At 28.3% G+C, this 16094-nt stretch overlaps 4 protein-coding genes across 12 annotated transcripts; 2 read left to right on the forward strand and 2 right to left on the reverse strand.

Annotated features, from left to right (window-relative positions):
* The first annotated feature begins 261 nt into the window (after positions 1-261).
* On the forward strand, positions 262-2606 carry LOC124950937 (protein lin-37 homolog). Of its 4 annotated transcripts, none has more exons than XM_047498494.1 (8): positions 262-484; positions 965-1043; positions 1114-1189; positions 1356-1494; positions 1562-1780; positions 1852-2038; positions 2220-2368; positions 2438-2606. In XM_047498494.1, the coding sequence occupies exons 3-8, from the start codon at positions 1114-1116 to the stop codon at positions 2457-2459; spliced, it is 792 nt and encodes a 263-aa protein (XP_047354450.1). In that variant the 5' UTR covers positions 262-484; positions 965-1043; the 3' UTR covers positions 2460-2606. The 4 variants fall into 4 exon arrangements, with proteins under 4 accessions (XP_047354450.1, XP_047354460.1, XP_047354438.1 ...); XM_047498482.1 differs by lacking the exon at positions 262-484 and adding an exon at positions 516-835; XM_047498504.1 differs by lacking the exon at positions 262-484 and having other exon boundaries at positions 511-1043; positions 1577-1780.
* Positions 2332-8410, reverse strand: LOC124950819 (ankyrin repeat domain-containing protein 13D). Of its 2 annotated transcripts, XM_047498154.1 has the most exons (14): positions 8143-8410; positions 7082-7217; positions 6865-6989; positions 6528-6573; positions 6269-6412; positions 5975-6046; positions 5380-5560; positions 5087-5309; positions 4848-4979; positions 4617-4767; positions 4388-4549; positions 4072-4172; positions 3902-3990; positions 2332-3746 (listed from the first exon to the last, which is right to left on the reverse strand). In XM_047498154.1, exons 1-14 carry the CDS (start codon positions 8239-8241, stop codon positions 3503-3505), a joined length of 1905 nt encoding a protein of 634 aa, XP_047354110.1. In that variant the 5' UTR covers positions 8242-8410; the 3' UTR covers positions 2332-3502. The 2 variants fall into 2 exon arrangements, with proteins under 2 accessions (XP_047354110.1, XP_047354119.1); XM_047498163.1 differs by lacking the exon at positions 5975-6046 and having other exon boundaries at positions 8143-8406.
* Positions 8411-8689: 279 nt separating this feature from the next.
* LOC124950794 (kinase suppressor of Ras 2-like) lies at positions 8690-13780 on the forward strand. Of its 3 annotated transcripts, none has more exons than XM_047498107.1 (16): positions 8690-9317; positions 9770-9910; positions 10089-10236; positions 10331-10594; positions 10682-10835; positions 10921-11102; positions 11189-11455; positions 11559-11698; positions 11797-11920; positions 11966-12189; positions 12296-12472; positions 12575-12760; positions 12883-13016; positions 13089-13226; positions 13313-13442; positions 13516-13780. In XM_047498107.1, the coding sequence occupies exons 1-16, from the start codon at positions 9165-9167 to the stop codon at positions 13666-13668; spliced, it is 2715 nt and encodes a 904-aa protein (XP_047354063.1). In that variant the 5' UTR covers positions 8690-9164; the 3' UTR covers positions 13669-13780. The 3 variants fall into 3 exon arrangements, with proteins under 3 accessions (XP_047354063.1, XP_047354083.1, XP_047354072.1); XM_047498127.1 differs by having other exon boundaries at positions 8691-9317; positions 12002-12189; XM_047498116.1 differs by having other exon boundaries at positions 8694-9317; positions 11981-12189.
* LOC124950971 (lys-63-specific deubiquitinase BRCC36-like) lies at positions 9560-16007 on the reverse strand. Of its 3 annotated transcripts, none has more exons than XM_047498608.1 (7): positions 15852-16007; positions 15247-15371; positions 14950-15154; positions 14757-14845; positions 14577-14681; positions 14352-14454; positions 9560-14284 (listed from the first exon to the last, which is right to left on the reverse strand). In XM_047498608.1, exons 2-7 carry the CDS (start codon positions 15358-15360, stop codon positions 14139-14141), a joined length of 762 nt encoding a protein of 253 aa, XP_047354564.1. In that variant the 5' UTR covers positions 15361-15371; positions 15852-16007; the 3' UTR covers positions 9560-14138. The 3 variants fall into 3 exon arrangements, with proteins under 3 accessions (XP_047354564.1, XP_047354574.1, XP_047354554.1); XM_047498618.1 differs by lacking the exon at positions 15852-16007 and adding an exon at positions 15592-15845 and having other exon boundaries at positions 9560-13657; XM_047498598.1 differs by lacking the exon at positions 15852-16007 and adding an exon at positions 15592-15845.
* Positions 16008-16094: the final 87 nt, after the last annotated feature.

Here is a 16094-nt window from a genome sequence, read left to right on the forward strand (position 1 = left end):
GCCAATGGTCAAAGTTAATTAAAAGATCGAATATATTTATATTATACGAGGCCAACGATCACTAGAGATAATAATTTGAAAATATCGAAATTTTATATTAAAATTATTTTAAGTTACTCGCGCTTTATAATCTTTGTGACATTGGAGACGAATTTATTTGTTTTTACCATAGAATCATCTGTCTAAAGAACGACCGAGTAAGCTTCTCCGTACGAGCATCGTGAAACACATTTCTTTGCATTTGGATTGGTTCAAAAAATCTATACCATCAGCTATATACGTAAACAAACGGGAACAAACATATCCCATTGAACGGGATATAGAAATTAAAAATTAATGGTGGGGATACGTGTTTCTTTTCTTTTGCCGCAAATTTCGTGAGGCGCCACAGTACAAAACTTTTTCCTTTACGAGAAACATCGAAAACAGCATCTAGGCCAATAATGAGAACAGGCATAATTTTTGACCAATTTTGATGAACGAGGTATTACTTTAAATACAAAATTTTAATCTAGGAGGACTGCTTTTTCGAATTTTTGAAAATGCTTTTTATTTATGCATGAATTATTCCTTATAAAAAAAGTAGCATTTTTGGTTTAACGATTTAAAAAAAAAAAAAAAATGAAACTCGAAAAAGATTTACGATATATTAATCCTTTTTCTTTAAAATAAGACCTTATTCATTACAATCGATCAAGAATTATGCCTATTCTCATTGTTGGCGTAAGCCATTTTTTAAAAGCAGCCATTATGAACAGCCTTAATGGAGACATTTGTTCAATATACTGATCTTTTCATAGATTTTATATTCATGGCTTTACACCTGTAAAATAATGTAAATAATAAAGATCATTTATTGTATTTTGTATTATTATATCAGAAATTTGAAATCATTCAGCTAAGATTAAGGATTATAAAAAAATAAAAATGTATTTTTCCCTCTTTTTTTATTGTTAATCCAAAGAGATAATCATCAGTGTTAACGTTGCGATAAATTTGTCATTATTGAACAATTCCTTTTTATTTATCTACATTTAAAAAAGGTAAGAAGTAAAATAATAATAAAAATTTAATTGACGTTTGTTTGTGTTGTAATATATTTTTTATATGTAGATGGGAAAGAAACGAAATATTCAACCTCTACCGGTTACTCCAAGTCGTGTTAAAGTAGAAATAAAAGATGAAATAGGTAATTATATTGTATTTTTTAATTATAGATTTAATCGTTTATATAAAATCTGTAATGTTTCCTTTTGCGGATACCTAAGAAGTATTTAAAAGATCTAAAGAATTGCAACCTCTTACATATATATTTGTGTGAGAGATAAATTTATTAATTATGTGTAAAATAACAGGAGACAGTGATGTACTTGTTGCAAGAGATAGATTAAAAGGAGCTCTACGAGAACTATTGCAGCATAGTGATACCGGTTCATCTGCAGATTCCAGCGAAGAAAGTTCTGCTCATGATTATAGGCACCATATGAGAAAAATGTAAAATTTACTTTCCACTTATAAAGATGTAAGATCTTAAATCCAAAATATATTCGTTTTGTAATAGAGACAACATGTACAGGACAAAGTCTATCCATTTTCAACAACCAAGAAAAATAAGGCGGCGTAGGCAAGTACAAATGGATACAGCATTTCATCATACATATGTGATGAAACTTTTCGATCGTAGTGTAGATTTAGCTCAGTTTCAAGAGGATACACCATTATATCCCATTTGTAGAGCCTGGATGGCTAATCAACCAAGAAATCCAAATCTTATACCAAAGTGAGTATACAGTTAAATATATATTCGTTATAATAAAAATAAATTCTATATAATTTCTTGTTTCCATTTAGAGTACGTAGTCCTAGTCCTGAAATAGTTAGTGAAATTAATAATCAACATAATAACATATTAGATGCAAATGGAGAAATACGAGATGTTCATTATTTACCACCTCCTCTTCCTTGCGAAGAGGCAATGCCAAGAAACCGTATACCATCTCCAATAATTCCTGAAACTGAAGAGCTAAAGTTAGATTATGTAAGTAAATATAAATAAAAAGCAATTGTTATAATGATAGTAATTTTAGGAAAATTTAATCATGTAGAAATAATGTTTACACATTTAAAATGTATACTATCTATTGCGTATGTATATATATATATATATATATATGTATCGATAATATACATGTCTCTTAAATACTGCTTAATATTTTTAGGATGGACAATCTCTCAAATCACGAGAAGTATTATTAAGAGAACACAGAGTACATTGGAATGCTGTTCGTAAAAAATGGCATCAACAGGCGCATAAAAATGAACAACGTTATGCACAAGGCCAACATATACTCAGTACTATATTTAAAAGGTACATATCATTTTAATTAAATTAAATAAATACACGTTATAATGTTTTAATAATAAAATCTTATTCCAGGGCACAATCAGAATTTGAATAATAAACAGCTAAACCATGCATTAGTATCTATCATTTATATAAATATTCATAATATTTGGAAGCAAAGTATATCTGCAACATTAAATGAATCCTATTATTAAAATAATTGTATTTTTTCTTTATATAAATATATTTTTATCACAACGTATTTTGATATTTGTTCTTATGTTTGTATTTATGTCTCATAATTCATTGTCAAATTTAATCTTTGTGTTTTGATATTGATAATTTCTTTTCTTTCCTTTTTTTTTTTTTTTTGTTTCTTTTTTTTGTTTTATACAAATTCAAGTAAAATCTCCATTGTTGTTATACTACTAAAATAGATGATCTTTTTACAATTGTTAAAATTGAACAGAATTTTATTTTCACATTTTCTGCATTAACTTATTGAAGTGTTATCTTATCCCATGGTAACACCGTGTCCATAATTTAATAATTATAATTGTAATTGTTAAGATAAACTAATTAGAATAATAATAATAATAGAATATTTTAAGTTATACTAGGAGAAAGGTGAAAACAAGTGATTTTGAAGACTTGAGAATTACATGCCTTTTATTTTAAATAGTGACAGTTATTGCAACTTACACTATATACTTTCACTGTATGATTGTTTCTAGCTGCAATTTAATCGAGTATGAAACGTGCGTTTATATATATATATATATATACTTTTTTTTTTTTTTTCGAAAGAGCATTTGTAATTGTCAAGACCTCATAGTTTTGGAATTTTCTTACTAAATTTGTTATACTATTCACTTTCATTTCATATAAAATGTAGCTAAGGAATAAATAACATAATTTAAATTATTCATTTACTTAATAGTACATTGTTTCCACTGGTTGACCTTCATTATTGTATATTTTAATAACAAACGTTCATTGTAAGTAACATTATTATTTTTTAAAGGAATTTATCTATGGATCATAGGAAATATTTCTTTCTATTCAACAGCCTTGTGCCCGTATGATAGAAAGAATTTTCATTTTGGAAGTATCAGGTAATTAATTTCTATAAATCACCATCATATTGATTGTAAAAGTTCATTTGTCCGTGAGGGATAATTCTAACACTTGTCGAAATGTTTCTTCTTCTAACAATCGTCGTTGTTCTTCCTCTATTTGCTGTTGTTCTGAAAGTTTTAATGCTAGACGTAATTGTTCTGTAGTACTTTCTAATGAATCACTATCATCTTCTTCCTTAGCTCTTGCTTCATCTATATTATTACGTCCTTCTGCACAGCTAGCAGTAGTTTCTTGATATAGTACCAAACTAGCTTGAATAGCTCTATATTCAAATAAAGAAAACGATATGAGATTAAATTTTAATAATAATTAATTAGAGTGCATTATTGTTAGACTATGTTGAAAATATCTTTACAAAATATATAACTTTTCAAATAAATGAAATAATATAAAATTTAATTAAATTTCTATATATACCTTTGAAGTTGTCTTTCTTCCTCTGTTGATATATTAGGTGTTGTTGGTCTAGATGGTTTTTGCGCTCTCAATGCCTCCCATATATCAACCTTTACAAAGTAATCAATTATATATATATATATATATATCAGAAAAATAACAGGAAGAAAATCATAGAGTCAACTTCTTACCTCGTCTCGTTCACTTCCTGCCTCTAATAGACTCTGTTGGATAGCAAATTGTAATAAATCATCTTCTTCTTCGATACTAAATTGCGTTCGAACTTCAGCACCTAATTTCATAAATAATTATGTAAAATGTGTACGGCGCTTATCCAATTAAAATATTAGGTGGACCGAAAAGTAATATCGCTTTCTTAAATTAAATTCAAACTAATAAATTTTTAACAAGTTTTTACTTTTAATCATAATCAAATATAGACATGCGCAGAAACGACATTACTTTCCGGTCCACCTAATATAAATTGCCCAGAAATATTTAATTTACCGAGTTTTATATAACCCGTAGGAGGTTCAAAACAAATATCATCGACCAAACATGTCATACGATTTGTTTCTTGTAAATGTCCTACGTGTGGTACTTCTTGATCCAAACCAAATATATTTCCGAATGTTATTCTTGCGTTAAGTATATGAAATAAAGGAATTTCTGTAATATACAAAGGAATATTTTATAATAATTTAAGTCTAAATTATTAAATAAATAATACACTCACCAATTTTAACAGGAAATCCAGACGGTAGTTGCATTTGTATATAATCTTTCAATTTTGCAAAATGTGAACTAGATATTGCCATTAAGTCTACAATAGGCATAATCTGTTCTTGCAAACTCAATGGATATTCTTCACTAAGCCAAAGAGTTGCCTACAATTGAATTCATATAAAATGTATATAAGAATTTATTTTATCTCATATTACATTACTATTATTAATGTTAATAGTACCTTGAATTTCTGTATTTTTGTATTAACTTCTTTTGGTCTTCCAATATCCCTTCCATTTAAATCAACATCTGGATCAAAATATTCTTCAGCTGTTATATTAGAAGGATTACCAACATTGCTATATTCTTCTTGCTATATAAATAAATAGTAACAATAAAAATGTTGCTACTAAATCTTATATATATATATATATATGTGTGTGTGTGTGTGCTGTTGAAAATGAAAAAGAAAATAATTACACTGGTAGTAGCATTACAGTTTTCATGTTGTTGCTCTGCGATACCAAGAAAGGATTGAAGAGGTGTACGCGGCGCTCTTGCTCTTGCTTTATCAGCCTCTGATAGGTGTTCCAATCGTGTCTTTGTTATTAATTCTACGTTACTTGCACTGAAGACTTTACATTCATGTCCATTTATTATTTCACTTTTATCTGAACGCCAGCCCCATATACCAGCTTTATTGCTAACAATATATATAAATATATATATGTGCATATATAATATTATAATAACGTACAACAATAAATATTTACCGTTCAAAACTAATTTTATCGGTATCTATATAAGTAGTGACTATGGGATTTGTAAGACGTGCTAAAATGCCTTCTTCAGAAGGTTCCATTAATTGTATGTTGTCATCACTAATAAGTTTCATATGTTCCACGTAAACCTTCCTTGTTTCATGATCTACTTCCATCATTGTTGCACCATCATCTGAAAATAATCCAACAATTACATTCATGAATCTAATTAAATAAATACAATAAACAAGATTAAAATAATTATTTTACGAATTATTCAATAATGTGGATTTATATGGTAGATCAGCAGTATATTCAATATATGCAAATATAACTTATTATTCGTTTATTTATATACTTATTTTTTCATAAAATTTTTTAACTACTCTTAGTAGCAAAAACAGTTATAATAAAGCAATAATAAATCCATTATGCTATAATGTTTTCCAATGTGGCTACAGCTACTTGGACAAAATAATAAACTAAAATACCAAAACTAAATAGAAGCATCTATGCGAAATCAACAAGAATGTATATTTTCACACATTTTCAAGATTTGTCAAAATGTTGTACACAACACATAGATTGTAAACAAAACAACTGTCACCTGATTGTTGTCCCATCATGGTGAATACATAACTGCGATCACACCTAAGTACCAAAGGTGCATTTGTTGCAGCTTGCATTGAATATAGATAATAAATAATAAACAAATAAAAATATAAATAAAGAATAAAAGAAAAAAGAAAGTCAAAAAGTACTTGAGTAATTCATAATATAGTAGAAGTTGTTATTGTTACTTTCTATAAACTTATAAAGTAATATATATATATATATGTATAAAAAGATATATACATATATATATATATACATATACAGATATGTATAAAAAAAAACTTACTTTGCCCTTTGAAGACGTAACTGCGATTTCCGCGTTGCCAATTTGTATGATCAAAACCCAATAGAGTAGTATCGATTCTTACATTACTACCCTGTTTGTAAACTTTGTATGTATCACTTGGACACATTCGAGATGCGAGAGGAACTAGTAAAACAAAGATAAAAAATTATTAGAACAAATTTACAATTTGTTTTAATTTTAACTGCATACCTTGAACTTTGATTTTAAAATGCACGAATAAATTTTGCTAGATAATTACCCCAACTAGTGAACTCCCATTTCATTTCTACATAAAAATCGGGTGCCTGAAAGTGATAAAATAATAAAAATAAATATAACAAAAAATAACCCTGTTATTATATTACTTATATGCTACGATATTTATTTTTACCTTTGTATTATGACACATACAATATGTAGACAATTAATTTATTGTAGAACAATTAATTTCTCCGTTTATTAATATAAATATAATAAAAGAAAAGACACACATAAAAAGCATTAATGCATTTTGTATTGTTAATATTTCTCAAAGCGATATAATAAAAAATTAATTTATCTTCATAAAAAGGAAAAAAAAAAAAAAAGAAACTAACCTGTTTAAGTTTGTGAAGTAATTCAGGAATACCTGCAACACGATTACAATATCTTTGGTAATCCCTACGCGCAAGTACCATTTGTAATAATTCTGGATTACCAGTTCCAACTGCTTCTTGAACCACTGAATCAAATACATAAAAACAATATATATATATATATATATTTACATAGAACTTAACTGTTTTATAAGCCATTAAAACTACAATTGCTTACCGCTCCATCCTTGAGTATTCTCTGTGTTGACATTAGCTTCATGATGTAATAAAACCACAGCACAGTCAGTATAACCTAAAGTTACTGCTAACATTAAGGGAGTTCTTCCTCGAGTATCATGTTTTTCTATATCATGCTATAATATAAAAAAAAATATATATATATATATATATATATATATATATATACATATATACATATATTTACATATTACATCTGTCATAGGAAATGTTTACTTTGTGAATTTCAATAGGTTTTAGTAAAATCAATTTATTAGCTTAATATATATATATATATATATATATATATATATATATATATATTTAATATATATATATATATATAATATCACGAATAAAATGTTCCACTGCACAAATAAGGTTTCTGAACAAGATTTCCATATAAGGATTCGGAAATCTTTTTGAGAAATATATATAAAAAAATTTCCAATTATTAAACATTATCAAAAGCTATTGACCTATGAAATATTTATTTAATACATCAATACTATCATCGGAGGGAGAAAAAGAAAAAGAAAAAGAAAAAAAAACAATTATTTAATCTTAGAACTTTCATATCATATTCGATTATCTCTTTAACATATAATGTTATATATAAATTATATACAATTGTTAGATAATCTTTTAGTCAATGTTTATTTTCTATTTATACATGATTAAATTATTAGTAATTTGACTTATATATAGTAATGTAATTGCTTGCTATTATAGATCATAATAATAACGTATGATACATTGTAAAATGAAGATACTTTAAGAAAGTAAAAAATGTCTGAGACAAAAAAAGGAAGATAATATATTATTTCTCCTTTTTTATGATTACTATTATTTTGATTTTTTATCAACTATAGAAATTCTTCATTTATTAAAACTTTTGAAAAATTAAATATTCATATCTCAAAATTAATAGTATTCATGTAATAATTCCAATATCTATGTATTACGTAATAGATATTGATACATTACTTAACGAAATTTGTATAATGACAATAATTATAAATACGCATTTAAAGAAAATCATACGAAAGATCTATTACAAACCGAATTTGTAGACAACTCCTTAGCAAGTTCTACATAGTTGTTATTCCACACCAGCCAATGCAGCGGATAATTTTGTTGTATAGTCTCTAGATTCACCATTTCTATATATTATAATTAACAATTACATCCAACGTCTGTTATGATAAATACCACAATTCAAATACGCGATACCAAAATTTGACAGTCGAATACATGACAAAGAAGGTAAGTAATCACCAGCGATCGCCACGATTTTGGTTCATTGAAAATGCAAAACTATAGTTTAGAAACTATACGATTAAAAGTTAACTCGAGATAGTGCAACGGAGGTGTACGTTCGTTGGAACGAGGAGAGGGGATGATATTCATCGCGTTCATAAATCTATTCAAAAAGTATTTTATTTTCTATACGGTCAAAGAGAGATCGAATAAATAATTCGATCGTTATCGTTATAATAAATTCATTAACATTTTATCCTTAACACGTATACGCGCGCGCGCTCGTACACAACACACATCACACACACACACACACACACACACACACATATATATATATATATACAAAATTAAATTGGTGCAGTGGAATTACATTACTCGAGCTTTTTACTCAAAAAAAAAAAAAAAATAAAAAAAAAAAAAGCTTTGTTATTAGTAATATTCACATTGCAAACGTCGAAAGACCATTTATCTGACGAAAATCTTATCTCTTTAGAAATATAATTATAACGTACACGATATTATTTGCAATGGGACGATGAAAATGTTACGGAAAATAAATGCATTTTGGAACGTCCAAAAGAGACAACCAAGAGAGACTAGAAAGATGCAGGCGCTACGATCCCGGATTGCCGGGCAGCGATTGACGTCAGTGATAGGCGGCCAAGATGGTTGTCAATGTTGATAAGTGGTTTAGTTCCTCAAACGATCAGTGATAACGCGGCCGATCGACAGCAGACTTGTATAAGGGTACATTATGCCTGTAAAATAGAAGTTTTTAAAAGTGACGAAGACATTAGGGGCCTTCGCATTTTCTGCGAGGGATGGCGGACAGTGAAGATCCGGAACAAGAGATTCGACGAGCCTTGGACGTCGTTCAATCCATGATTGACATTTCTGCCGATCGACTGGAAGGTTTGAGAACTCAATGCTCGACCAGTGCGGAACTAACTCAACAGGAGATACGAACGTTGGAAGTAAGAATTTTACTTATTGATATTTTCTTTCTTTTCTTTTTTTTTCCTTTTCTTTCTTTCTTTTTTTTTTCTTTTCTTTTTTTTTTCTTTTTTTTTTTTTTTCTTTTTTTTTTCTTTTCTTTTTTTTTTCTTTTCCCCTTGAAGGTAAGATACCGTACTTTCTTTCATTTTCTCTTTTTGACATTTTCATGAAATATTTTATGATGGTCAACAAGTTATAAAGTTCTAATTATCACTAATCATTGTTTAGTCGATTAAAGTCTTTATTATAAACATGAAAATAAATATTTATAATCAGCAAATTGATACAATCTGACTCAGTCTTATTAGGTTTATTAAACTCTTTGAAATTTATCAGATATCAATATTTTATATAAACATTACAAATTGATTTAATGTTATTGTTTTTTTTGTTGTTTGTTTTTTGTTTACAACTTATATGTATGTTCTAGGGAAAATTGATTAAGTTATATTCGAAGCAACTCGTGACTAAAGCCAAACTTACTGTAGAATCATTGCCAGCAGAAATGAGACAGTATCCATCCTTGCAACAGTGGTTACGTGTAGTGGGTCTAACACAAGAATCCATTCAAGTATGTATATTATTAATTGACAATTATATATGTTTTTATCTATTTGTTAAATAAATTCAATAAGCATGTTTAGCTTGAATTTTTAAATGCAGAAAGTAAGGTATTCAACAAACATTTATTCTTATGTCTTTTATTTTATATGATATTCAAGTATATAACCTAGTATAACATGTTTTAGATGGTTTGTTCAAAAGCTAATTCTCTTGAAGCATTGAAAGAAAAATCAGAACATGAATTGGGTACTATGCTAGGTGAGAATAATATTAAACATGAAGAAGAACTTCGTAGACTTTGTAGAGCATTGCACAATCTGCGCAGATATATGGGTAAGAGTCTGACTTTCCCCTGCCCTTAGTACTATATTTAGTATATGTTTATAATAAAAAATTATCAATATATTATAATGCGTATTTTGTTTAGATGTACTTTTAAGAGGAGAGGTAGATAACAGTGATATGAACTTGTATTGGGATTCTTGGGATAGACATCATTTACGTACCGGAGCATCTCCTAGACCAATTCGTTCTCGTACTACAAGATGTTCTGTTCCCTCTGAAGATAGTATTCCATATCACAATAACAATAATAATCTCACTAGCGATATGCTAGCGCAAGCTTCTTCTATTACATCTTTATCATCTACTAGTCCACCTTCTACGCCATTATTACAAAGACAAGGGCATGGTATGTATTTTTTTTATTTTTTTTCTCTCTTTTTTTTCTTTTTTTTTTTTTTTACTTTATACTATCTTAATGTCTTTTTAATAACAGCGATCAAATTTCCTACAACTCCACCTCCTTGTAAAAAACATCAAATTGGTTTACAAAATACTATATCACAACCGGAAGTGTTTCCATTAACTAAGTCAAAATCTCATGAATCACAGTTAGCAAATCGTCTCGAAAATGGAGACACAGCTTCTAGGTAATATTTAAAAACGAAAAATATGAGAAATAAATTTTATGCAAAACTTACATAATATATAGGGTACACATGATTTTTTTTATAGTTGTGCAAGCGAACATCATGTTAGTTCTGTAGGAAGGAGAAATCGTTTACCTACAGAACCAGGATCATGCAGTAGCAATGCAGATATCATGACAGAATGCTTCTTACCAAATAGTAACAGTCCTATTAAATCACCTCCATATTCCAGTGCAGATAGTGATGATAACAGTTTTAAAGGAACTGGTAATGTTAATGCAATCAAGCAAAAGTATATTGTTAAGTATACTTGTTTTGTTTTTTATCATAATAAATATTATAATATATTTTAGTAATAACAAGCTTGCAAGTGCCAAAATCGCCGCGTACTCCAACTGTAACACGTGGGATGGGTCATATTATTGCTCATCGTTTTACAAAAACCTTTAAAATGATGACTACTTGCGACTTTTGTGACAAACAAATGTTTATAGGAACTGGCTTGAAATGCAAAGAATGTAAATATAAATGTCATAGAGACTGTGAATCTAAAGTACCTCCCTCTTGTGGCCTACCTCAAGAACTTTTTGATGAGTTCAAAAGATCTGTTCAGGGCGATGGTACGAATCTTTCCATTTATAATATTATTTAAAACGCAATAATTCTTAATTGTATGATAATATTATTTTTAAACATAAAGATTAAAAAGATAATAAATTTCAGGTATGGTTAATGTGTCTCCAATATTGAACAAACCAATCATAACATCCCCAAATCATCATAGTTCTAATTTATTGGCTTCGTTGAATCGAAGAGATCGAAAGCGATCACACCCTCATTCTTCAATGAATATACCTTTTCAGGTAATATTTTCCATTATTATTTTCTAGTTATTTCATTGAAAATTGTTATTGATACTACTTAGTATCTTTCTTTAATTATTTCTTATTTGTATATATAGGGTGCTGATTCTAGTTCGAATACCTCGAGCTGCAATAGCTCAACACCTTCTAGTCCAGCTTTATTACCTGCCAATACTAGCCAAACTCCACAAGCACCTATGAAGCAACAGTTCCATTTTCCAGGTAATATATCGTTTTTATCGTATGCCAATATATCAAATACTTTAGGCGATGTGTTTACAGATGTTGTATTAAATGAAAAAGGTGTTACATTGGAAACACATCGTCTTGAAAGTACAACTGTCTCGAGTGATAGTGAGAGGACAGTAAGTGTTTCTGGCTCTGGCAGTGTTAGCACTGATTCAGAAAGAACACCAGTCAGAGTAGATTCCCAGGATTCTCAGGTTTCTGATGGGGAACCAGGAGATAGCCGGTGGCCTCGTCAAAATAGCGTACGCATAATAGCTTGTTTATGTCATATATAATCTGTGATGTATTAAATTTAACTACAAAAAGACAAAAAAGATCTAGGTTTAAAAATATTCTATGTGCTTGTAGTTATCTATGAGGGAATGGGACATTCCATATGATGAATTAAAAATTGGAGAACCTATAGGCACTGGAAGATTTGGAACAGTCTACAGAGGAAATTGGCATGGAGATGTTGCGATTAAAGTTTTAAATATGGACTATTATCTTGATGACGATAAAACATTAGAAGCCTTCAAATTAGAAGTATGAAACTTTTGTTATGATGTAGTATTGAATTAGTTATCATTTAATTAATTAATTAAAAAAAAGAAACCAACATCATTTACGAGTGCATTGTATTTATAGGTGGCTACATTCCGAAAGACTAGACACGAAAATTTGGTTTTATTTATGGGAGCTTGTATGAAACCCCCTTGTTTAGCTATAGTAACTAGTATGAGCAAAGGCATGACACTTTATACCCACATTCATTTACGAAAAGATAAATTCAATATGAATAAAACGACTATTATCGCTCAACAGATTTCTCAGGTATGCGTTAAAGAAAAGTTATATAAAAATATTATATATAAATTTAATATCATCTGTAACACGTGATAATATTTAATGATATTTAAAATATTTGCAAATAAAAACAAAAATTTATTACACAGGGAATGGGGTATCTTCATGCCCGTGGTATAGTTCACAAGGATTTGAAAAGCAAAAACATATTTTTAGAAAATGGAAAAGTAGTAATAACTGATTTTGGTCTATTCAGTGTTACTAAACTCTGTTATGGTAATAGGTGAGTAAATTATATATTTTTATAAACGCTCAGGTAATTTTAATTTGAATAATAAATTTGTCTTTAATACAGGAAAGGTAATGGATTAAGCATACCACCAGGTTGGTTGTGTTATTTGGCTCCTGAAATTGTACGACGATTAAAACCGCAACAAACTCGAGATCAAGAAGAATTACCATTTACAGATGCTTCTGACGTTTATGCATTTGGGTTTGTATTGCATCAACTTTTTATTCTACTATTTACATAAATATGTAATAATAAATTCAATATGACATATTTGATATATGTTTCAGAACTGTGTGGTATGAACTTTTGTGTGGTGAATGGCCATTCAAAGGTCAACCACCTGAAGCTATAATTTGGCAAGTAGGTAAAGGAATGAAGCAACCTTTGGCTAATTTACAAGCCTCCCGTGATGTTAAGGTAAGATTTAAATAAAATTTCGAATAATTTAATATTTAAAAAATAACAATATATAATCTATTTTTATTTTTAGGATATTTTGATGTTTTGTTGGTCATACCATCCTGAAAATCGACCTGACTTTGCAAAACTGTTAACTACACTTGAAAAGCTACCTCGTAAAAGGTTAGCACGTAGTCCTTCTCATCCTATTCATCTTTCTCGTTCTGCAGAATCTGTGTTTTGAATATGTTTAAGTCTTTAAATACGCTGTTATTCTCGTAGTGTACATATAGAGATGTGCAATTATTGCCAGATCTTTGTTCGTGAAAGGGAAAATAAAAATCATTGAAAATTTGTTCGGAATTATTAACTAATCAAATTATAATAAAAAAAGGTTGGGAATACAAAGTGATTATGTATATATGCGTGTGTATATATATATATATACACACACACACACACGTGTTCTCTACTTATATTGTTTAAGAAATATTTTGGTAGTTATCTACGTAATTATGCTGTTACGTGTATTTATTTATAATCTTGCAGTAATACTTATTTCCAAAAGTAATCATAAATATGAAAGATAAACATGAAAATAGCATAAACTTTATTTATAATCGATTAATATTAAAAATTGGAAATTGTACATAGGACTTGGATCATCTGTTGTTTATTTTCTTTCGATGGAGATGATTGTTAACATCATGAATTTTAACCTTTACAGAGTTGCTGTAACTCTAACATTTGTTTTCGAAGATGTGCCGCACGTAATTTATTTAATGCTATTCTTGTTTCAAATGTAAGTACTAAAGGTCTAGTAATAATATCTGTGATATGAAGAAGTGCGCGAGTTTTGACTGAAAATACGAATTAGATTTGTTTCCTTGCGAATGTTTAAGCTGTAAAATATATTCACATACATACCAGCATTATTATGTATAGTAGCAAAAATATCTGGATGATCTCTACATGCTTCTGCTGTATCCTCTTCTTCTTGCACCAAAATCTTTGGTATGTCTGTCATTGTCTACAGTTAAAAAAAATATATATTTTACGATTTATTTTTTTTTTTTTATTTTTTTTTTTTTTTTACGTTGATTTAACTGATTACACATGAATCGTTGTCGAATAATAAAAGAGGAAACTTACTTTCAAACATATGTCTGATAATTCTGGGGTACATACAATTTCTAATGGAATTTCTACAGATATTCCATCATGAGATTGAAAACAAATCAAAGATATTTCTTGTTCCTAAACAAAGTAAATAGAAATTAATTTGTTATGATATTGTAGGAAATATTTAATTTTATAATAACAACAGTGGACCTTTGAATCCTTAGCCTCAGAAAATACTGAAAATATCAAACCTACGAAACCGGAATCCATTGTTTGATAAGTTGCTTGAGTTCCAATGTCTAGAATCAAATTTGAAAATATAATATATGTTATTAAAATTAGATTATATATTATCAAAAAGTTTAATATGACACAAAATATTGCTTGTGAGATATTAACATACCTACATGAGATGGAAATACAGTAATATGTGGATGGGAATGATACCATCCAAGAACTCGCATGGGATGTTTTAATTCTATAGTTAAACGATCTGCTTCGGCAGCTGCTTTTAATAGTTGTTCAGGGGATATTTCAACGCGATCTTTTTGCTTGTCTAAACGATATAATATCATAACAGCAGATATATTTGCTATACCTTTAACACACTAAAATATGAAAATAAAGTTGATTTAACCTGAGAATTTCAATTTGTTAACATCAACAAAAAATATAATCATAATTATAACAACATGCTTACGTTTCCAATAAGTAAACCCATTACTTCAAAATATTCTGTTGACAAAGCATGATGCAAACAGACCATATAAACATCTGCGTGTAATTGTACCTTTTGCAATGTTAATGAACTCATTGTGTTTGATTCTGTAAATTTTTTTTTCCCATAGATGAAATTGAAGTATTATGATAATATTGACTATTTATATTTAAGTAAAAATAATGCTGTAGTTAATGATTATTCGATGTTAATATTTTGATGATGCAAAATATTTATAGAAATATATGTAAACAATATGCATGCACTCCATGGAAAAAATACGTAATGTCTTTCACATTTACAAATATTTATATTATTGTGTCTTACCTTTCTTTAATAATTAAAAATAAAAAAGATATCAAACTATGCTAGAAAAGCGACGTTTGAAGATATTTATTTATTTTAAAACCTTCAATGACGCTTTTATTTTCTAATCGACATAATTCTATTGTAAATCACTCTTTTTTCATCAGTCTTTTTAATTAACCTACACACTAATGTATTTCATTTCTCTGAAATTGCAATAACCTACTAATCTAATAAGAAAGAAATTAGAAAACAGTACTCATGTGCACCCATAAACTTACATGAAAAAAGAAGAGAAAATATCGTTATTGATTGTTAAATGGCGGCAGCCATTACTGTTACTTGCGCCATCTAGTATTTATGTGGCGTATTTCGTGACATGTTCGTGCTTAGATTTAAAAAATTCAATATTAAACAATGTTTTATATATATACATATATACATATATATATTCTAATACGAGAAATGGTCGAATTTATTTATAATTAAATCAATACTTCTAAGAAATGTTTTAATAAAAATTA

The sequence above is a fragment of the Vespa velutina genome, chromosome 1 (assembly GCF_912470025.1).
Source record: "Vespa velutina chromosome 1, iVesVel2.1, whole genome shotgun sequence".
NCBI lineage: Eukaryota > Metazoa > Arthropoda > Insecta > Hymenoptera > Vespidae > Vespa > Vespa velutina.

What these genes read in the sequence shown, in the direction of transcription:
- LOC124950971 (XM_047498608.1), bottom strand. Translation starts at nt 15,360, where the DNA reads ATGAGTTCATTAACATTGCAAAAGGTACAATTACACGCAGATGTTTAT. An exon ending in TGGGTTTACTTATTGGAAAC is followed by an intron (nt 15,155 to 15,246) that starts GTAAGCATGTTG and finishes TTCATATTTTAG; the next exon opens with TGTGTTAAAGGTATAGCAAA. An exon ending in TACTATACATAATAATGCTG is followed by an intron (nt 14,285 to 14,351) that starts GTATGTATGTGA and finishes TCGTATTTTCAG; the next exon opens with TCAAAACTCGCGCACTTCTT.
- LOC124950794 (XM_047498107.1), top strand. Translation starts at nt 9,165, where the DNA reads ATGGCGGACAGTGAAGATCCGGAACAAGAGATTCGACGAGCCTTGGAC. An exon ending in AATGGAGACACAGCTTCTAG is followed by an intron (nt 10,836 to 10,920) that starts GTAATATTTAAA and finishes TTTTTTTTATAG; the next exon opens with TTGTGCAAGCGAACATCATG. An exon ending in GCAACAGTTCCATTTTCCAG is followed by an intron (nt 11,921 to 11,965) that starts GTAATATATCGT and finishes CAAATACTTTAG; the next exon opens with GCGATGTGTTTACAGATGTT.
- LOC124950819 (XM_047498154.1), bottom strand. Translation starts at nt 8,241, where the DNA reads ATGGTGAATCTAGAGACTATACAACAAAATTATCCGCTGCATTGGCTG. An exon ending in TTACGTCTTCAAAGGGCAAA is followed by an intron (nt 6,047 to 6,268) that starts GTAAGTTTTTTT and finishes ATTCAATGCAAG; the next exon opens with CTGCAACAAATGCACCTTTG. An exon ending in TACGGGTTATATAAAACTCG is followed by an intron (nt 4,173 to 4,387) that starts GTAAATTAAATA and finishes TTATGAAATTAG; the next exon opens with GTGCTGAAGTTCGAACGCAA.
- LOC124950937 (XM_047498494.1), top strand. Translation starts at nt 1,114, where the DNA reads ATGGGAAAGAAACGAAATATTCAACCTCTACCGGTTACTCCAAGTCGT. An exon ending in AGGCACCATATGAGAAAAAT is followed by an intron (nt 1,495 to 1,561) that starts GTAAAATTTACT and finishes GTTTTGTAATAG; the next exon opens with AGACAACATGTACAGGACAA. An exon ending in AATCCAAATCTTATACCAAA is followed by an intron (nt 1,781 to 1,851) that starts GTGAGTATACAG and finishes GTTTCCATTTAG; the next exon opens with AGTACGTAGTCCTAGTCCTG.